Genomic DNA, 16,358 nt, shown 5'->3' on the forward strand with positions numbered 1-16,358 from the left:
AACACTAAACATCTTCACTCAATTTCAGTCCCTCATTGAACGCCATTTCAACACCAAAATTCAAACCTTACAAACGGACTGGGGTGGTGAGTATCGACCGCTTCTTCCCATTCTCCAAAAACTTGGTATTGTTTTTCGGCACCCATGTCCACATGTGCACCAACAAAATGGGAAAGCCGAGCGTAAACATCTTCACATAGTCGAAACAGGTCTTTCCTTCCTAGCTCATGCTCATCTCCCACTAAAATTCTGGTGGGACTCCTTTGTCTCGGCTACATACACCATAAACAGACTTCCTACACCCACTCTAAACAATATCTCACCCTTTGAAGTGCTGTACAACAGGAAACCAAACTACAATTTTCTCAAAGTTTTCGGCTGTTCTTGCTTCCCATATCTCCGACCCTATCAGCCTCACAAATTTCATTTCCGTACCACAAAGTATCTATTTCTGGGCTACAGCCCTCAACACAAAGGCTATCGGTGCCTTAGCTCCACTGGTCGTATTTTCATCGTCAAAACAGCCACGTTCAATGAACAACAATTCCCTCACTCAACTCTCTTTCCAAACACCATCATCTCTAGTGTCACCAAATCAGACCTAGCTCGCTTTTACCCTCCTGATATTCATGATACTACCCCTAGCCCACAACCATCTCCATCTTTGTCTGTCTCGGCCTCCCAGTCTGAACCAAGCCCGGAACCTGTCCCTTTTCCTGTGTCTGCCTCTTCCTCTCCGACTGAATCCCAAGCTGACACCATGTCTCAAGAAATTACCCCTGGTTTAGTTGCAAGCTCATCTTCTCCACCTATTCCTACTTCTTCCCATTCTATGGTCACAAGGTCTAAATATGGTATTTTCAAACCCCGAATTTTTAATGTGGAACTATCTTTTTTGGACTTGCTTCGTGAACCATTTACTGTGCAAGAAGCTCTTTCGGATCCTTGGTGGACTAACGCAATGCAGGCTGAACTTACTGCTCTCAAGGCAAACGACACATGGGACATTGTTCCATACGAAGAAAATATGCACATTGTGCAAAACAAATGGGTATACAAGGTAAAGAGGAAAGCTGATGGTTCGCTGGATCGTCTCAAAGCCCGACTAGTTGCAAAGGGGTTTCAACAAACTGCTGGAGTGATTACTTTGAAACTTTCAGCCCGGTGGTTAAAGCTCCATCGGTTCGAGTAATTCTCACCCTTGCAATGACTTACGGCTGGGAAATTCAACAAGTTGATATCAATAATGCATTTCTAAATGGGGTGCTGAAAGAGATAGTATATATGTGTCAACCTGGTGGATTTGAAGACCCAGCTAAACCCACTCATGTTTGCAAGCTCAAGCGTGCACTGTATGGCCTAAAACAGGCTCTGCGAGCTTGGTATGACAGTTTAAAGGCCGCTCTATCCACATGGGGATTTGTAAATGCCAGCTCCGACAACTCTCTCTTCTACAAGCGCTCCGACGAGAAAATCCTGATTTTGATCATCTATGTCGACGACATCTTGATCACCGGTGACGATAAGGCCCAAATCCAGCGAGTTATCACGGACCTCGACCAACAGTTTGCTCTCAAGACCCTTGGTGATGTCAATTATTTTCTGGGGTTTGAGGCACATAGGACAGCAAACTGTCTCTACCTCACTCAACGCCGATATATTTTGGAGCTGCTTGTTAAGACAAACATGATTCATGCTAAACCCAGTCCAACACCTATGTGCGGGTCACTGAAGATTTCGTCCACAGACAGTGAGCTTTTCAACAGTCCCACTCTATATCGGAGTACGATCGGAGCTCTTCAGTACCTCACCAGCACTCGTCCGGACATTGCATACACAGTCAACAAACTCAGCCAATATCTCTCAGCACCAACAGTTGATCATTGGTCTGCGTGCAAGAGACTCCTTCGCTACCTGCGTGGGACTGTGACTCATGGTCTCACCTTACGTCCGGTCACTCGTTTTGCTCTACAGTGCTTCACTGATGCTGACTGGGCCGGCGATGCAGATGATAGGCGTTCAACTGGGGGTCACTGTCTCTACTTAGGTGATAATCTCCTAAATTGGAGCTCTCGGAAACAACAGGTGGTTGCTCGTTCCAGTACAGAGTCAGAGTACAGGGCTCTTGCTTCGGCGGTGACAGATGTGCTATGGTTCAGGTCCTTATTTCAAGAACTTGGTGTGGTCATCGAACAACCACCGGTGATGTGGTGTGATAACATTGGCGCTAGTATGTTAGCCTCGAATCCTGTGTTTCACCAACGAACGAAACACATCGAAATCGACATTCACTTCGTCCGGGATCGCGTGCTCAGCAAGGAATTTGACGTGCGATTTGTCTGCTCTGCCAAACAAATTGCCGACGTGTTTACCAAGCCTCTCTCAGTCGCGCAATTTACCTATTTTCGTGACAAACTTCGCCTTGCTGAAGATCCTTCCTCACGTGCACCGGAGTCCAGATTGAGGGAAGCTATTGGAGTCACTTAGGCTAATACACACAACAAACAGACTATACTATCCAACCTGGCAAATAGCTATGTGAATGTTAATGACAAACTCAGCTTAACCAATTGGTTAGAGTTAGTTACGCTTAACCAATTGTATAACAAACTCAGCTTTTGTATATAAGCTCAATGAGCCAAACAGTGAATGTTAATGAAAGTCAAAATCATTCACACAAATCCTTGAGCCCAGATCTGATTCTCTAACTGTTTTACGGAGATATCACGCCAGACAAGTTGCAAAAGAATTGTCGCAGTTTGAGGAAATTGGCAGTCAATTGGGGAACCAGGGTCGTGATTCCTGCTATAGACAGATTGGAAGCCATCAATGATTTGAACGAGGAAATGTGAGCTTTTTCCTTGGCTATTACTTTCAATTGTTAGTTGAAGAGTACTCTGAATCTGACTGTCTTTCTTTCAGGCTGAAGCTTGGCATCAAAGCTCTGAAAGTGGAGTACCGACGCGTGGACACTGCTGTGGAGAAGCTGAGAGAGCTGGATCAGCAGATGCATCACATGCTCCGCGTCGCCGGCGAGGTGGTTTCCGTCGAAGCCACCAGCTCCGGGGAGAGAGACAACGACACGGAAAGTTGGCGTTGACAGAGATGAATTTCGGTCTATTTTTACGAGTATATAAAAACATTTGGAAATTTGTAATAACAAAACCATTCTCTTAAACCAAAACTATGCAAAAGCTCTTTTGTGATTGGTTGGTTAAAATTCGTTCGTTGGTTGGTGATCAATATAATATCACTATAACACTTGTGAATGGGGTTGAATCATTTTGCTTTAGAATCGCAGCTAAAAAGTGATGTATAAAGTGTGATTATAGCACTGCCATAATAGTTAAAGACTGGTAAGGACAAATATATGGTTTGATTTATTCTTTTCTTGTAGTATATTAGCATTAGTCCAATTCGTAGTCGAACGCCATTATGTTCACACGTTTCTTGTAATGTTGGATCATTTTGCTTCAGAATTGCAGTTGCATCGGTCACTATGAAAATAAAAAAAATACATATATTAGTAAAAATGTCTGAAATGGCTTTGACCTGTACCTGAAGTCCTTACAAAAGGACGGAATGCATCAATTTGGTCTCCCAAGGGGCGACATTAGCTAAGAGGGAATTGAGAAGTTTCTTGTATTAATGCTTATCTTGACCCCGTCATTGATCAGTGATATATATAGGTATATCAAATGTCAAATATAATATATAGCTACTGGATGGCACGAAGCCAGGTGATACCTACTTAGAGTAACTTCATGGTGTGATTCAATTATTAAAACGTAATAATGTGAAATAAATTTACGCATATATGTGGTCCTGTGTATTGAGTCTCTTCTAGTGTGACTGATTCACAAAAGGCTATTATTTTCTTCTCGAAGTCTGAATATTATATGTAAATACATTAATAAACTGGGATAAACCTCAACAATAAAATCAAAAATAAAAAAATTTCACCACCTGATTCAATAAGAGAAAATCCAGACATAGCGTGGAAGAGAGATGTAACAACGTTTGAAAATTTTTGGGCTTTAGAAACAAGAATTTAAATAATAAACGATACAATATAAATCTAGCCGAATATATAAGAAATAATATATAATAAGAAACAAATAAATTGCAACTGCCACGTCCATTTAGTTCCTAAAATAAATGGAATCATTAATAGACTAAATCATGTTCATACTTATATCAGGAAATAAAATTAAAAAAATTTCGGGAAGTTATATAATCCAAAATTTCAAATAAATTCAAAATTCAAACGCAACAAGGGCAATTTTCAGATATGAAAAAACTTATTATTGGGCCACGTCATCCGAGTGGCTATTTACTCAGTATTTACAAAACATTGGCTATATAGCAAATCATAACGTTTTTTATTTGGCTATTTTGCTAATTTTTTGTTATAAAATTAGTACAAACGAAAAAAAAAACACATTCTCTAGCAGTGAGACATAGAACATAAACAATGATGGCTACGTTCAACCTGTTCACAATGAGATATGTGCACTTAATAATTCATCAAAACAAGCAGTGCTATGATCACAAAACCTCAATTATTTTAATCATAAAGAAAATAAAAATTTTATGTACGATTATGTAAACCCCAAGTGACGACAAAAGTACAACAGTCGTCAGTAAAACAGATTAATCCACCAGAGAAATGAAAAGCGGACAAAAAAAAATGGCATGATATAGAGCTTGGATATAATGATCAGATGATAAAATTTCCATTCACCTTCGCATAGTCGAGATGTCTCAGATGGTTGACCGAAGGTACCTCTTCAAGCCTCGGGCAATGGTTTAGGAAAAGCCGTTCGAGGACGACCAAAGCTCCTTCCGCAATCTTCACCGTTCTCAGATTCCCCAACTCGTATATAGTCAGTGACTTGAGTCTCCGAAACCCGCCCTCCTCGAAACACAACTCCTCTCCCTCGTATGCGTCGGGTCCCAATTGGAGGCTCTCCAAGTTTGGCAAGCCCTTCAAAGCCTCGATCTCCTTGCCGTTCAGCCTCGACGAGGTTAATGCAACTGCGCGCAGGCTTTGGAGCTCGGTGATCCAGCCTGGAAGCCTCTCGAGCCGGCCGATCAACATGAGGTCGCGGAGCCCAGGAGGCGGTGATGTCTCTTGTTGGAGAGGTAAGAGTTCCGCGTCGTTGGCTGACATTAAACCCAACCGTTCGAGGCGGTTCAGTTTCCCGATGACGGAGGATAGCTGATTGGTCAGCCCTGCGGTCAACCCCACGATGCCGAGCCACCTCAGCTTCACTAACTTCTCCAAGTCTCTCATGAGATTAGCTCCTCCATTGGGACGGGCTTCCACAGCGGAGAGAGTTTGAAGGCCCTCAAGGTTACCTCCGAAGCCTTCTTGTAGCCTCACTCCGATGACGTAATCAAAGTTTCCTTTGTGGTTTTGGTTGTAACGGTACGCCAATATGTGTTGGAGATTTCTGAGCTCGTTGATCTCTTTTGGCAGCTCTGTTATCAGTGTGTCTCTGATGTCCAGCGAGTCCAGGTTTCTCAGCTTCCCTATGGATTTGGGCAGCGACTTGATGTTCGTCTTCCTGAGGTTCAAGTACTTCAACAACAACATTTTTCCGACCTCTTTTGGGAGAGTTTCGATCCATGAGCTTTCGAGATCCAACACCTCAAGAAGCTTCAGTTTTCGAAACAAAGAAGTCATGAAAGAGTCTGTTAACTGATTGTTGGAGGTGCGAGAGAGGAAAAGAGTTCGAGAACCTGAAGTTTCTACGCTCTCTAAGGCTTTCTTAGTGTTGCCGAAGATCATCAACCTGCGGTAGTTGCCTCTAAATTTCGACGCATTTGCATCCAAGATTTGACAGAAGTTCAGCTCTTCGGCCTTTGATATGATCACACCACGCATCAAATCATGGACGAGAAAGAATTTACCTTCTCCGACGGTTACTTTGAATCGGTTGAGGGAAACCAAGTTTCTTCTAAAGAGCTCAGCCATGTATCCTTCAGCGACCTCCTCCGGTGTTATATCTCCTTTGGCCTTGACAAAGCCTTCAGCAATCCACAAGCGGTACAGTGTTTCGTCGGCAATTGAATAGTTCTTTGGAAATAGACAAATATACATGAAGCATGGTCTCAGCGAGTGAGGCAGATCGCTATAGCTAAGATACAGAATTTTGTTAACTCGGGTTAGTTTGGAGGTCACTCCGACCTTGGACTTAAGATCTTGAAGAACTTTTTCCCATTCAAAGACCGTCTTCTCTTTCGTTCCCAACAGCCCAGCGATGGCTGAGATAACAAGAGGCAGGCCTTGTCATTTACTAACGATCTCCATGGAAGATTCCAACAGCTCTTTGGGGCAACCGCCTGGAAACTCGCTCCCAAAAGCCTTTTTGCAGAACAGCTCGAAAGCCGGCGTTTGAAGCCAAGGACTGATGTGTTGAATGAGATCGCGAGGCGAGTTTCTACAGTCATCAGCGATCGAACTGTTCCGTGTCGTGATCACGATTCTGCTTCCTTTGTTGTTGTTGCGAGGCAGAGCAAGCTTTATGTCGTCCCAAAAGCACTCTTCCCATACATCGTCAAAAACAATGAGGTACCTCTTTGTTTGCAAATGGTTCCTCAAAAGTTCGATCAGATCATTCACCGTGTTGCCTTCTCCGCGTTGTACCACGTGAAGCTTCTCCGCCAGCATTTCCAGAATCTTCTTCGCGTTGTATGGCTGAGACACAGTGACCCACGCTCGGGCAGATTCGAAGTGTCGCATCACAGCTCCATCATCGAACACTTTCTTGGCGAGTGTGGTCTTCCCAACGCCACCTTGGCCCACCAGAGAAATTATCAGAAACTTGGACGGACTTTTCACAAGCTTGCTAATAATCTCGTCCTTCACAGACTCGATTCCGACGACTTCCTCTTCTTCCACGAAGAGCGCCTCCAACCGAGCGTCAACGTGCTCTTCACCGGCCAATACCTGATTCGGCCCGACCCAGTCGAATGGTCTCAATCCGTATCCACCACTCCGGCCTTTGATGTCGAGCAATGACCGCTTTATGGACTCAATCTCCGACTCGATCTTGCAACGAGGCTTCAGAGATTTGACTCGGCCTACATAGCCTGCGAGTCCTTTCTTGCCGTGGAGTTCGGTAAGATGGTAACGATATTCGTCGACGAGGTATTCTATGCGATCGGCTTGAAGGCGGATTTGGTTCACCCACGCTTTCACGGTATAGCTCATCTCCCCTTTCTCTGACATGGCTTCTGCGTCTTTGAGCAGAGGCAGGATTATCTGTAGCTCCTCCTTTAGGCTCATAACCCCTCCATGGATTCCTCTCAGCGATTTTACTTCTTCGATCAACAAATCAGCCAGTTTATTAATCACCGGAACCAAGAACGCTTCCATTATTTCCGATCAAATTGAGCACAAAACTTCAGCGTTATTGAGCGTTTACTCGAACAATATCCCTCACCGTCTGGTGTGTATAACGACTGGGTTTGTCGTGTTTGTTATAGGATTAAAGTGAGCTCAGAGGTGAAATGAATACTTTTATTATCTGATCTGAATTCACCATTACATATAGTTTAGTCTTCATACAAAAACTGATCCTTAGCACACAACCGAATATTGGATCGTCACTTGTAGCGGGCTGGCTAGCCATCAGGCTAATATTATACACAGCCAGAATAGTTTTGTGACTCTCTCTCGTATTTTTTACAATTTATTCGTATATTGAAGACGACGTTAGTAGTAAAAAAACAAAAACAAAAATAAGTATACTAGCCAATAACATGAAATAAAGTCAATGATTAATGATTTATTTTGTGGACTAGCCAATTAACTATATTAACCAAAATAAATAGACAATAATACCATTAATTTAAAATGAAAGATTACCAAATATAAATTATTTAACAAAAATAAATAAATTAATGAAAAATATTACAATAAATAACTGTTTCATTAATAGATTAAAAAAAATCTCTAAAGATATTACGAGATCTTCACCGTCGGACTTCAACGTCAAGTCAACTTACGCAATTTTCCGCCGATCTTCACAGTCGATCCATCTCGAACCGCCAATTCTCCGACCGGAGACACAGAGTCACCAATTCTCTTACAAAAAAAAAATCGAAATTAATAGGAACAAACATATATTAACACAAATTAACAAATTCCAACGACATTTATGTTAGGAATTCTTGCCCACGAGAAGATTTATTTGTAATTTTCGCTGAAATATTAATAAAATAAAGTTTTGACATTTATAATCTATATGAATTGAAAGCGTTATCTACTATTGCAAATAGTTACGACAAACATTCATCAATCCTTAAGTCTTCATATTAAACTGAGTCACGTGTTGGGCACCTGAGTTCGGGCGGTGAACTAAAACTGGGTAGCTGTATCCGAAGTCACATATGTGGAACACAAGTGAAGGTTTATCACTTAGTGTGAGCATTCTACACTTGTGATAAGTGTACGATCCAGACAGACTTTGGTTATGGATGTGTCGTGTAAGGACCGTTACGACGCACCAACCAGGGTCACTATGATGGTCACAGTGAGACTTAATCTAAATCCTGAAGTGTTCATGGACTTTTAGGTCTTGTTACTTAGTTTTTTTATTCATCACGTTAAAGGCCAATTGAGGTTGCATAAACAGATGTTTTGGGAACTCGGGACTTGATCAGAGAAGGGAAGTGTTTCACATATACGGAATCCAGCCCTCTTGAAAGAAGGTAAACGTTCTCTCACCTAAGGGTTGATTCCAGAACCGATAGATTGCCCGCACTCTCGAAGTAAGTAACGTTCGAGAGAATCTTTCGCTGGGGAAGCAACAAAGCTTAGGGCACATATGTATGAGAAAGGTATAACAGAATAATTGACCTCTTCTCGATACAGGTTGAACCTGGAGGATCTTGATCACATACTAACTATATCAGTGGACACTCGTCACGATGAGTAAATATAATTCCAGTATTAAATGAGATTTTAGTCTTAGCTTACACGGTGGAGTATTGACTAATATTAGACGAATCGATCGAAAAAGAGAAAGGACTATTTCGTATTTTTGATCGGATTCGTTAAGCTTCAACTACTGGGTCCATAGTCCTCGATTCGGCTTCGATAAAGACGAATATGAACTTTCTAATAATAATGTTTTTATTATAATCTCACATGTTGTAATATGATTAGCAACATACATTCGAAAATTTCTTTATTTGTCAAATTAACTATTTATAGTGGAATTAATTATTTCTTGTTGGACCAAGTAAATAATTAATTGAATTTTGAATTGGGCCTTATAGGCATTGCAAAGTTCGAAATTCCTTGGCCCATGGAGAAGCAATTAATTTGTCCATACCCACATTGGGTATATTGGGAAACGCCCAAAAACGAAATCATTTGCTCATGGGCACATGAAATTCGAAATACCCATAGTTGGTATATTGGAAAAACGCCCAACTTTTCTCTTTCATGATTTAAATAAAGAGAGAATAATATTTAAAAGGAAATAGGATATTTGTCTTTATTCTCTCTATATTTAAATTCCTAATATCTATGAGATAATATTAGATTTGATATTATCTCACTATTTAAAAGGGAATAAGATATTGCCTTTTTAAATAGATTCCTTATTTAAAGGAAGATATTATGGAATAATATATCCTAGATTATGTTCTAAGGGTTAAGAGAGAAAGTAGGAATTTAAATAAAGATCTAACGGTTGATCTTTAATTGGAGACTAGGGTTTCCTAAAACCTCTTCATTCCACTACTATAAATAGGGGTTCAAGGGAAGAGAAAAAGTGAACAAAATAAGGCACCTAATTGCTCTAGAATTTCCGTCCATTCCTTCTCTGTGGTGGACGAAAATTTCTCTCTCTCCCTTGCCCTCGGAACTCCGTGATTTCAATCCCATAAACATGGTGCGACCTGAATTCATTATTCGAGGTCGTAGTGAGATAAAGATTGTGCCCACTAATATTTTCTATTCGTCTCAGAGATTACATTTCGGAAGACTGCGGTGTCATCAACGACTGCTGATCCCGAAGTAACAACACGAAGGAGTAGTCTTATAAAGACTGAAGACGGATTTGTCAAAGCTTGAAGATTCAGTTCGTGAGCCCAACGAGTAAATGTCACTAAAACTTTATCTAATTTTTTATCGGTTGCTTGCTCGCACTCATACTTTTATAGCACACACAAGTAAATCTAGATTCTTGTTTAATAATCACCTTAATTAGCTTTCGAGTACCGTAATTATTTTTTCCGCACGGTTATTTTAAGGTGAACTAATCACCAATAATTTCAACACTGACTCACAAATCAACACAAATGAACACGAATCAACACAAGTTTTCAAATCAATGGAAATCAACAGATTTAACAACAAATCAAAACAAATAAACACGTATCAACACAAATGAACAGATCCCAAAGACATTCTACACTAATTTCAAATCAACACAAATTAATACAAACCAACATTAATTTCACAAATCATCACTAATATACCGATATTAACACTAAAATCCAATTCAAATACCAATACTAAATCCGATCCAGAGGAAGGCGTTCTCCAGAGAGCTCTCCCACGGCGCAGTCAGCATCACGCAACGGCGGCTCACCATGCAGTTCACCACCGACAACTTTGACTCGTTGGAGGAGGTGACGGCGGAGATTAGCTCGTTTAGTTTTCATTTTGTTCCTTCTCCTTGTAGTACTACTCGTAGTGGCTCACCACGCGGTTCACCACCAACGACTTTGACTCGTCTGAGGAGGCGGCAGCGGAGATTAGCTCGTTTAGGTTCCCGTTCTGCTCCTTCTCTTTGTAGTACTTCTCGTAGTGGCTCATCACACGGTTCACCATCGACGCATTGACTCATCGGAGGAGGCGGCGGCGGAGATTAGCTCGTTTAGGTTTCCGTTTTGCTCATGAATCCATTGGTTGTAGAAGTTCTTGAAGCTTTCGGTCTCCGTAGGCTGGCCGTTTGCGTTTCTGCTTGATATAATAGACATTCTTAGTGCTGATATGATAGCCTTGATTTTATTTCTTCATTATATATGAAAGAGAGGTATTATTTTATCTATATTTGGAAGGTTTTTGTGGCAATCAAATCAAGTTAGAATATTTTGGCAATCAAATCATAATACATTGGCAATCAATTTTTATTTTTTTTAATTATATTTTTTATTTAAAAAGGGCAAAATTGGAAGCACAAATATTGGCTGAAACACACGTCAGCGAAATTAGCTATTTCTCAAAATAAATGTAAACGTTGGCTAATATGCAATCTCAACGTGTGAATTTGGCTAGTCTGTCTAATTATTCTTTTAAATATTATATTGTTATTATGGTTATTATGATAAAATTAGTATCTTTTACATTTATAATTACAATTTAAACAAATATCATATGTATCTTGTGTTTAATCTAATTGGACGACTATTCTCATAGTTTAGTTTATAGAAGTATGAGAATATAATGTTCGTACATCATTATTAATAATACGTACCTAAAAAATGTATTATGTTTGTACCTTAAATGTATCAGATCTATCTCCTAGTCTAAAATTTTATTGACTTTTTGCTCATTAAAAATTTGAACAGTCCATACTGCCCTTAATATGATAACCTAATTCATTTTTATTTTCGTTTTATTAATAAACAAAGAAAAGGAAAAAAAAAAAATTAAAACCAATTTTTCTTCTAACACTACTACAAAAAAAGCCTTTAGAAGCAACAAAAGTCGCTTCTAAAGGCCAAAAAATCGCTTTTAAATGACCTTTAGAAACGACTTTTTGTCATTTTTAAAGGTCCGTTTTTAAAGGTCAGTCGCTTCTAAAAACTAGAAGCGACATGTAGCCTCTAAAATCACTTCTAAAACAAAAATTTGGCGCCGAAAAAAGCTCCTGCGAAATGGCGGGAAGGATTTAGAAGGGACATTTGAAGCAGATTGTCGCTTCTATATCTTTCCCACCATATCGCGGGTAATATTTAGAAGCGATTTAGAAGTGGATTGTCGCTTCTAAAAGTACTGGTTTTTATTTTTTTAATTTAATTTAATTTTTAGAAACATAAAATTAAAAGTTTCATTTATACTAAAATACGTAGTAATAAAACTAATTAAAAGTTTTAACAAAATAAAAAAGAAGCATTATGTGTCTGTACATAATAAAATGTCTAAATAAAAATAATTATGCTCAACATCATCATCCTGAGGCGCATTTTCCACTTGGTCCATATCTGAGCTCATCAGGGTCGGGCCACGACTTGTTCGAGCCGATGACGATGGAGGATCCTCAGGGTGATTGTATATGCATAAGTTGGTAATATTTCCAATTTGTGAAATTAAAAAAAAATCTTAAATTCACGATTTAATTAATGGGTCCATTAGGTATATAGCCATATTTACATTTTGAGATTGTTATTTAGCCAATGTTTGGTAAATAGCCACATACACATATTTACACGCTTAAATTGACGTAAATATAAAATCAACAATGTCCTGTCATGTTTGTTGCTATTTACCAAATATTTACCAAACGTTGACTATATAATAATCTCAAACGTCTAAGCTGGTTAATTATCTAAATTTTTGTTAATTATATTTATGGTATATGCATATGATTAATAATATTTACCAATCGCGAAAAAATATGATTAAACATAATCATCTGATTATGGTATACGCATACAATGGTTTAATCATTAATCATCATTAAACATAATTTGATTGATAATATTTATTGTATAGGCTAAGATGGTTAATATTTATCACGTGTTGAAATTTCATAAAAAGCAATCAAAGACAAGATTGAAAAGAATGAAATGCGCGTCGTGGTTGTTATAGTATGAACTCATCTATAAACGACGTTCTTCGAGGTGAATGATGAATAACTAAAGAAACATGAATTAATAATGGGACAACGAAGATGTAGGTAGCAATTGACAAAATTAGATCACAAATTGAGACAAACTCATCCAAACAAGACATAAATGATCTTATCAACAAAATTTGTTAGAATTCGAATCCTCTAATTTTAAATTTTGGGAAAAAAGTGACGAATCCTAATCAGATCATGAATTTTCACGATTTCGACTCTTGGATAATAGAAAAGTTAATTTCGAAAGATAATATAAGATTGACTATTCATTTTATTTTCATGATAATTTAACTGTAATATTCATATTTGTCACAACTACAATAAACTATATTCTCCTAAAATATGTTTTAACTTTTTTAAAATCTATTTATTTCTATATTATTTTTAAAAAAATTACTTTTATTTTTAAACTTTTTGTTTTTATTTTTCTTAGTGATTTTGAAATTTTTGCATTTATCTTTCTAATCGTTTCAAATTTTTTTTAACAGAAATATTTGGTTTGTTTTCAATAAAGTGTAACCACGGTATTCCTCCGTTAAGAGTTATTAATAGATTTTATGTGATACCGTCCACGTTTCATAAAATAAAATAAAAAATTGAACGTTTATGTTATCTTAAGTTTGGTAACTCAAGTTTCCATAAATAATAGATATGTGCATCATTATAGTGTATCCATATACCATTGATGCTGTAGATATAATTGAATTTGTATTTTTTTTATGTCTTTTGATTTAGAGTGTTCGGCGAATTTAGGTCCTGATTTTGCGTACACATCTTCTTCTACTACATGAGGTTCGTAATATTGCATCATATTTATTTAATCTTGTATAGTGATTTTCTTAATAATTTCACCTTATTCTATGTATATATGAAAGGTAATATAAAATTTTCTCTGAATTGTCTTGGTGCTGTTATTTTCTTTACAGGTTATTTTATTTCCTTTTAACTCACTCTCTTCATTGACGTTTAATGTGGGCATTGATCGCTGGTTAAAGATTTAGAAGTTGTGGTCAGAGGTAGGCAAAGCGGTTGCAAGTCCTTTTTTTTGTTTGGATTTTTTTTCCCATAAGTCCTCTTTTCTTCTTTTTACATTAATTTCTTGGATAATTTACAAGAATCCCCCCTAAACTCTTACTCTAATAACGAAGTGCACCCTCAACTCGGATTTTCAACAAAAACTACCATGAACTCTTGTTCTGTTAACGCGTTGCCCCTTCTGTTAATTTTTTTCCGTTAACATCCAATTTTTGAGCACGTGATCTCACATAATTACTAGTTTGAGGGCACACTAGTAATCTTATCAAATGAATATATTTAAAACAAATGAAAAAAAAATTAAAAATAATTTTTTTTAACAAATGAAAAAAATAAAGGATAAATAAATTAAACAAATTTTTTTTTTCTTTGGAAGTCCAAACCAGCTATCGCCCGAACCGTGGCTCGAAAGCTGCCCAGCAGAGCCAGGTTGTTGAACGATGTCCGAGACCGATGCTTTAGCCCTCATGCCTTTGTGTTCCGAACATCTTTTTTTTCCTTCGACCGGTGGCCTCGTGCAGATTGAATCCTGACCGTCCAAAACCACTCCACAGACAGATAGAGCGTTTCCCTGAACAGCACCGGAGACCCTATCTTGATCCAACAGTCTAGGCCGCGACCTCCCAAACTTGAAAACCCAGGAGAAGAAATTGTGGCTCTCCTCCTCGATCTGCGGCGTAGATTCCCCCGATTTGATCCTTATACCCACTTGCCTCTGTCCAAAAGGCGTAAGCCTCCGGGCAATATCGGCGAATTTGGGGGTCGATGAAGAGACTTTCTTCAGCTTCTGAAGGACGTCACCGGGGCGGCGTGGTCCGTTGGTGCTCGCGTTCCAAGCGTAGTCGAACGTGTTGAGAAGCCAAGTTTCTGTTCTCAGAGCCTCGCTTTTGCTCTGCATCTGTTTTACCCAATCAAAGCCCATCTGAAGACAATCGGATAGCCTCTCGAAAGAATATCCTCGAACAATCCTGGGCCCTTTTGGAGACCGATCTCCTTCGGGACACCAATGGAGGCACTATTTCCCAGGTGAGACCCAGATCGGCCATAATGCTGGAGCCGAGTTCTGACATTGTCGGCTTGTTGCTTTATCAGAGTGAGACCAATTCCGGATCTCGTCGTCTCTTCCTCCATTGCTCTCTTCTTCTTTGATTCTTGGGAAGCTCTCTCGTGCGTCGGAGATTTTAGACTCTGCCGATTGCGAGGGTTGAGAAAAAGGAGCGGAATGAAACCCTAAGAAACTCAGAGACGAAGAGACTCTCTCAGAGATATTTTTTGTTTTTCTTTAACGTTTTTTATTTATTAAAATATAATAATAATAATATATATATATATATATATATAAATAATAATAATAGAACTCAGGGTATTTTGATAATTACGCATGTTTTAAGTTTTATGTGACCTCCACGTCATCAAAACTTTAACAGTTTGTGAAAAAAATTGACGGAGGGGGCAATAATCAACACAAATGTGAGTTCAGGGTAGTTTTTGTTGAAAATCCGAGTTGAGGGTGCACTTCGTTATTAGAGTAAGAGTTTAGGGGGTATTCTTGTAAATTATCCTAATTTCTTTAATCAAACTTTACTGGGTTCTTCTCATTTATTAATATTTTTTTTTTGTCTAATCATATTTTTTTTCTTTCTTATTATAGTAAAAATCTTTTGGGGACAAAAGAAATGGAGTGAAAAACAAGCGAGGAAAATCTGCCTTAGGGTACTATGATTCCTATTTCAGCAATTGAAAAGACATTGACAAGAACAAGGATAGTTCTTTTCAGTACGTAGTTGCTTCTTTGCAAGTGTTTTTTTTTTGTTCTTTATTTATAACAAACAAAATGCCTTATAAAGTCATATAATATAAGGTATGTTTCCATTTTTTTTAAAGCTTCATGTGAAATAGACTCAAAAGTGCTAAATACTCAATCGAAGTACGACACTTCAACGCCGAAATTAATGAAATTCGCTTAGCTTGATTTGGATTCGGACGAAAAAAATGAGAGAGATGATAGAGAACGAGCAATGGTACTATCTCTCGAAATGTCAAATTGAAGAGATAAAGATCAAGGATTATTTTCTATTGATTTCATGGTAATCTTTCTATTTTCCTCTGTTTGTTTGATGAACTTGTCTTCTGGTACATTAAAAAAAAAACCATACAATTGCTTTGTAGTGGTATGTCGAGTAGAAAACAATATAAATTAGTTTCGTTAAAGCTTTTGCATTTTCTCTTTAATGTTATAATAGTTTCCTCCAATAGAGTGTAGTTTTTACCCTAAATTATACAATTTTTTATTTTGAAGTTTTTTAAGGATGTATTTTAAAAAACTAAGTTTAGTCAGCTAGATTTTGCAGGTATTTGGAGTTTAAACAATGTAAAAAAAATATCAAAATGTAATAGTTGATTGTATTTTGAAGTACATTTTATATCGACAAAAAGAACTATCTTTCTATC

At 38.2% G+C, this 16,358-nt stretch overlaps 1 protein-coding gene and 1 pseudogene across 1 annotated transcript; both read right to left on the reverse strand.

Moving 5' to 3' along the window:
• Nucleotides 1-4,720: 4,720 nt before the first annotated feature.
• On the reverse strand, nt 4,721-7,384 carry LOC149381620 (disease resistance protein RPM1-like). Its single transcript, XM_089601399.1, has 2 exons — nt 6,308-7,384; nt 4,721-6,082 (listed from the first exon to the last, which is right to left on the reverse strand). The coding sequence occupies exons 1-2, from the start codon at nt 7,382-7,384 to the stop codon at nt 4,721-4,723; spliced, it is 2,439 nt and encodes an 812-aa protein (XP_089457525.1).
• A 5,775-nt stretch (nt 7,385-13,159) lies between these two features.
• On the reverse strand, nt 13,160-15,038 carry LOC149381621 (protein EFFECTOR OF TRANSCRIPTION 2-like; annotated as a pseudogene).
• Between the last annotated feature and the right edge of the window lie 1,320 nt (nt 15,039-16,358).

This window comes from Urtica dioica, chromosome 11 (genome assembly GCF_054948205.1).
Source record: "Urtica dioica subsp. dioica isolate 48M chromosome 11, U.dioica_male_clone48M_v1_H2, whole genome shotgun sequence".
Lineage (NCBI taxonomy): Eukaryota > Viridiplantae > Streptophyta > Magnoliopsida > Rosales > Urticaceae > Urtica > Urtica dioica.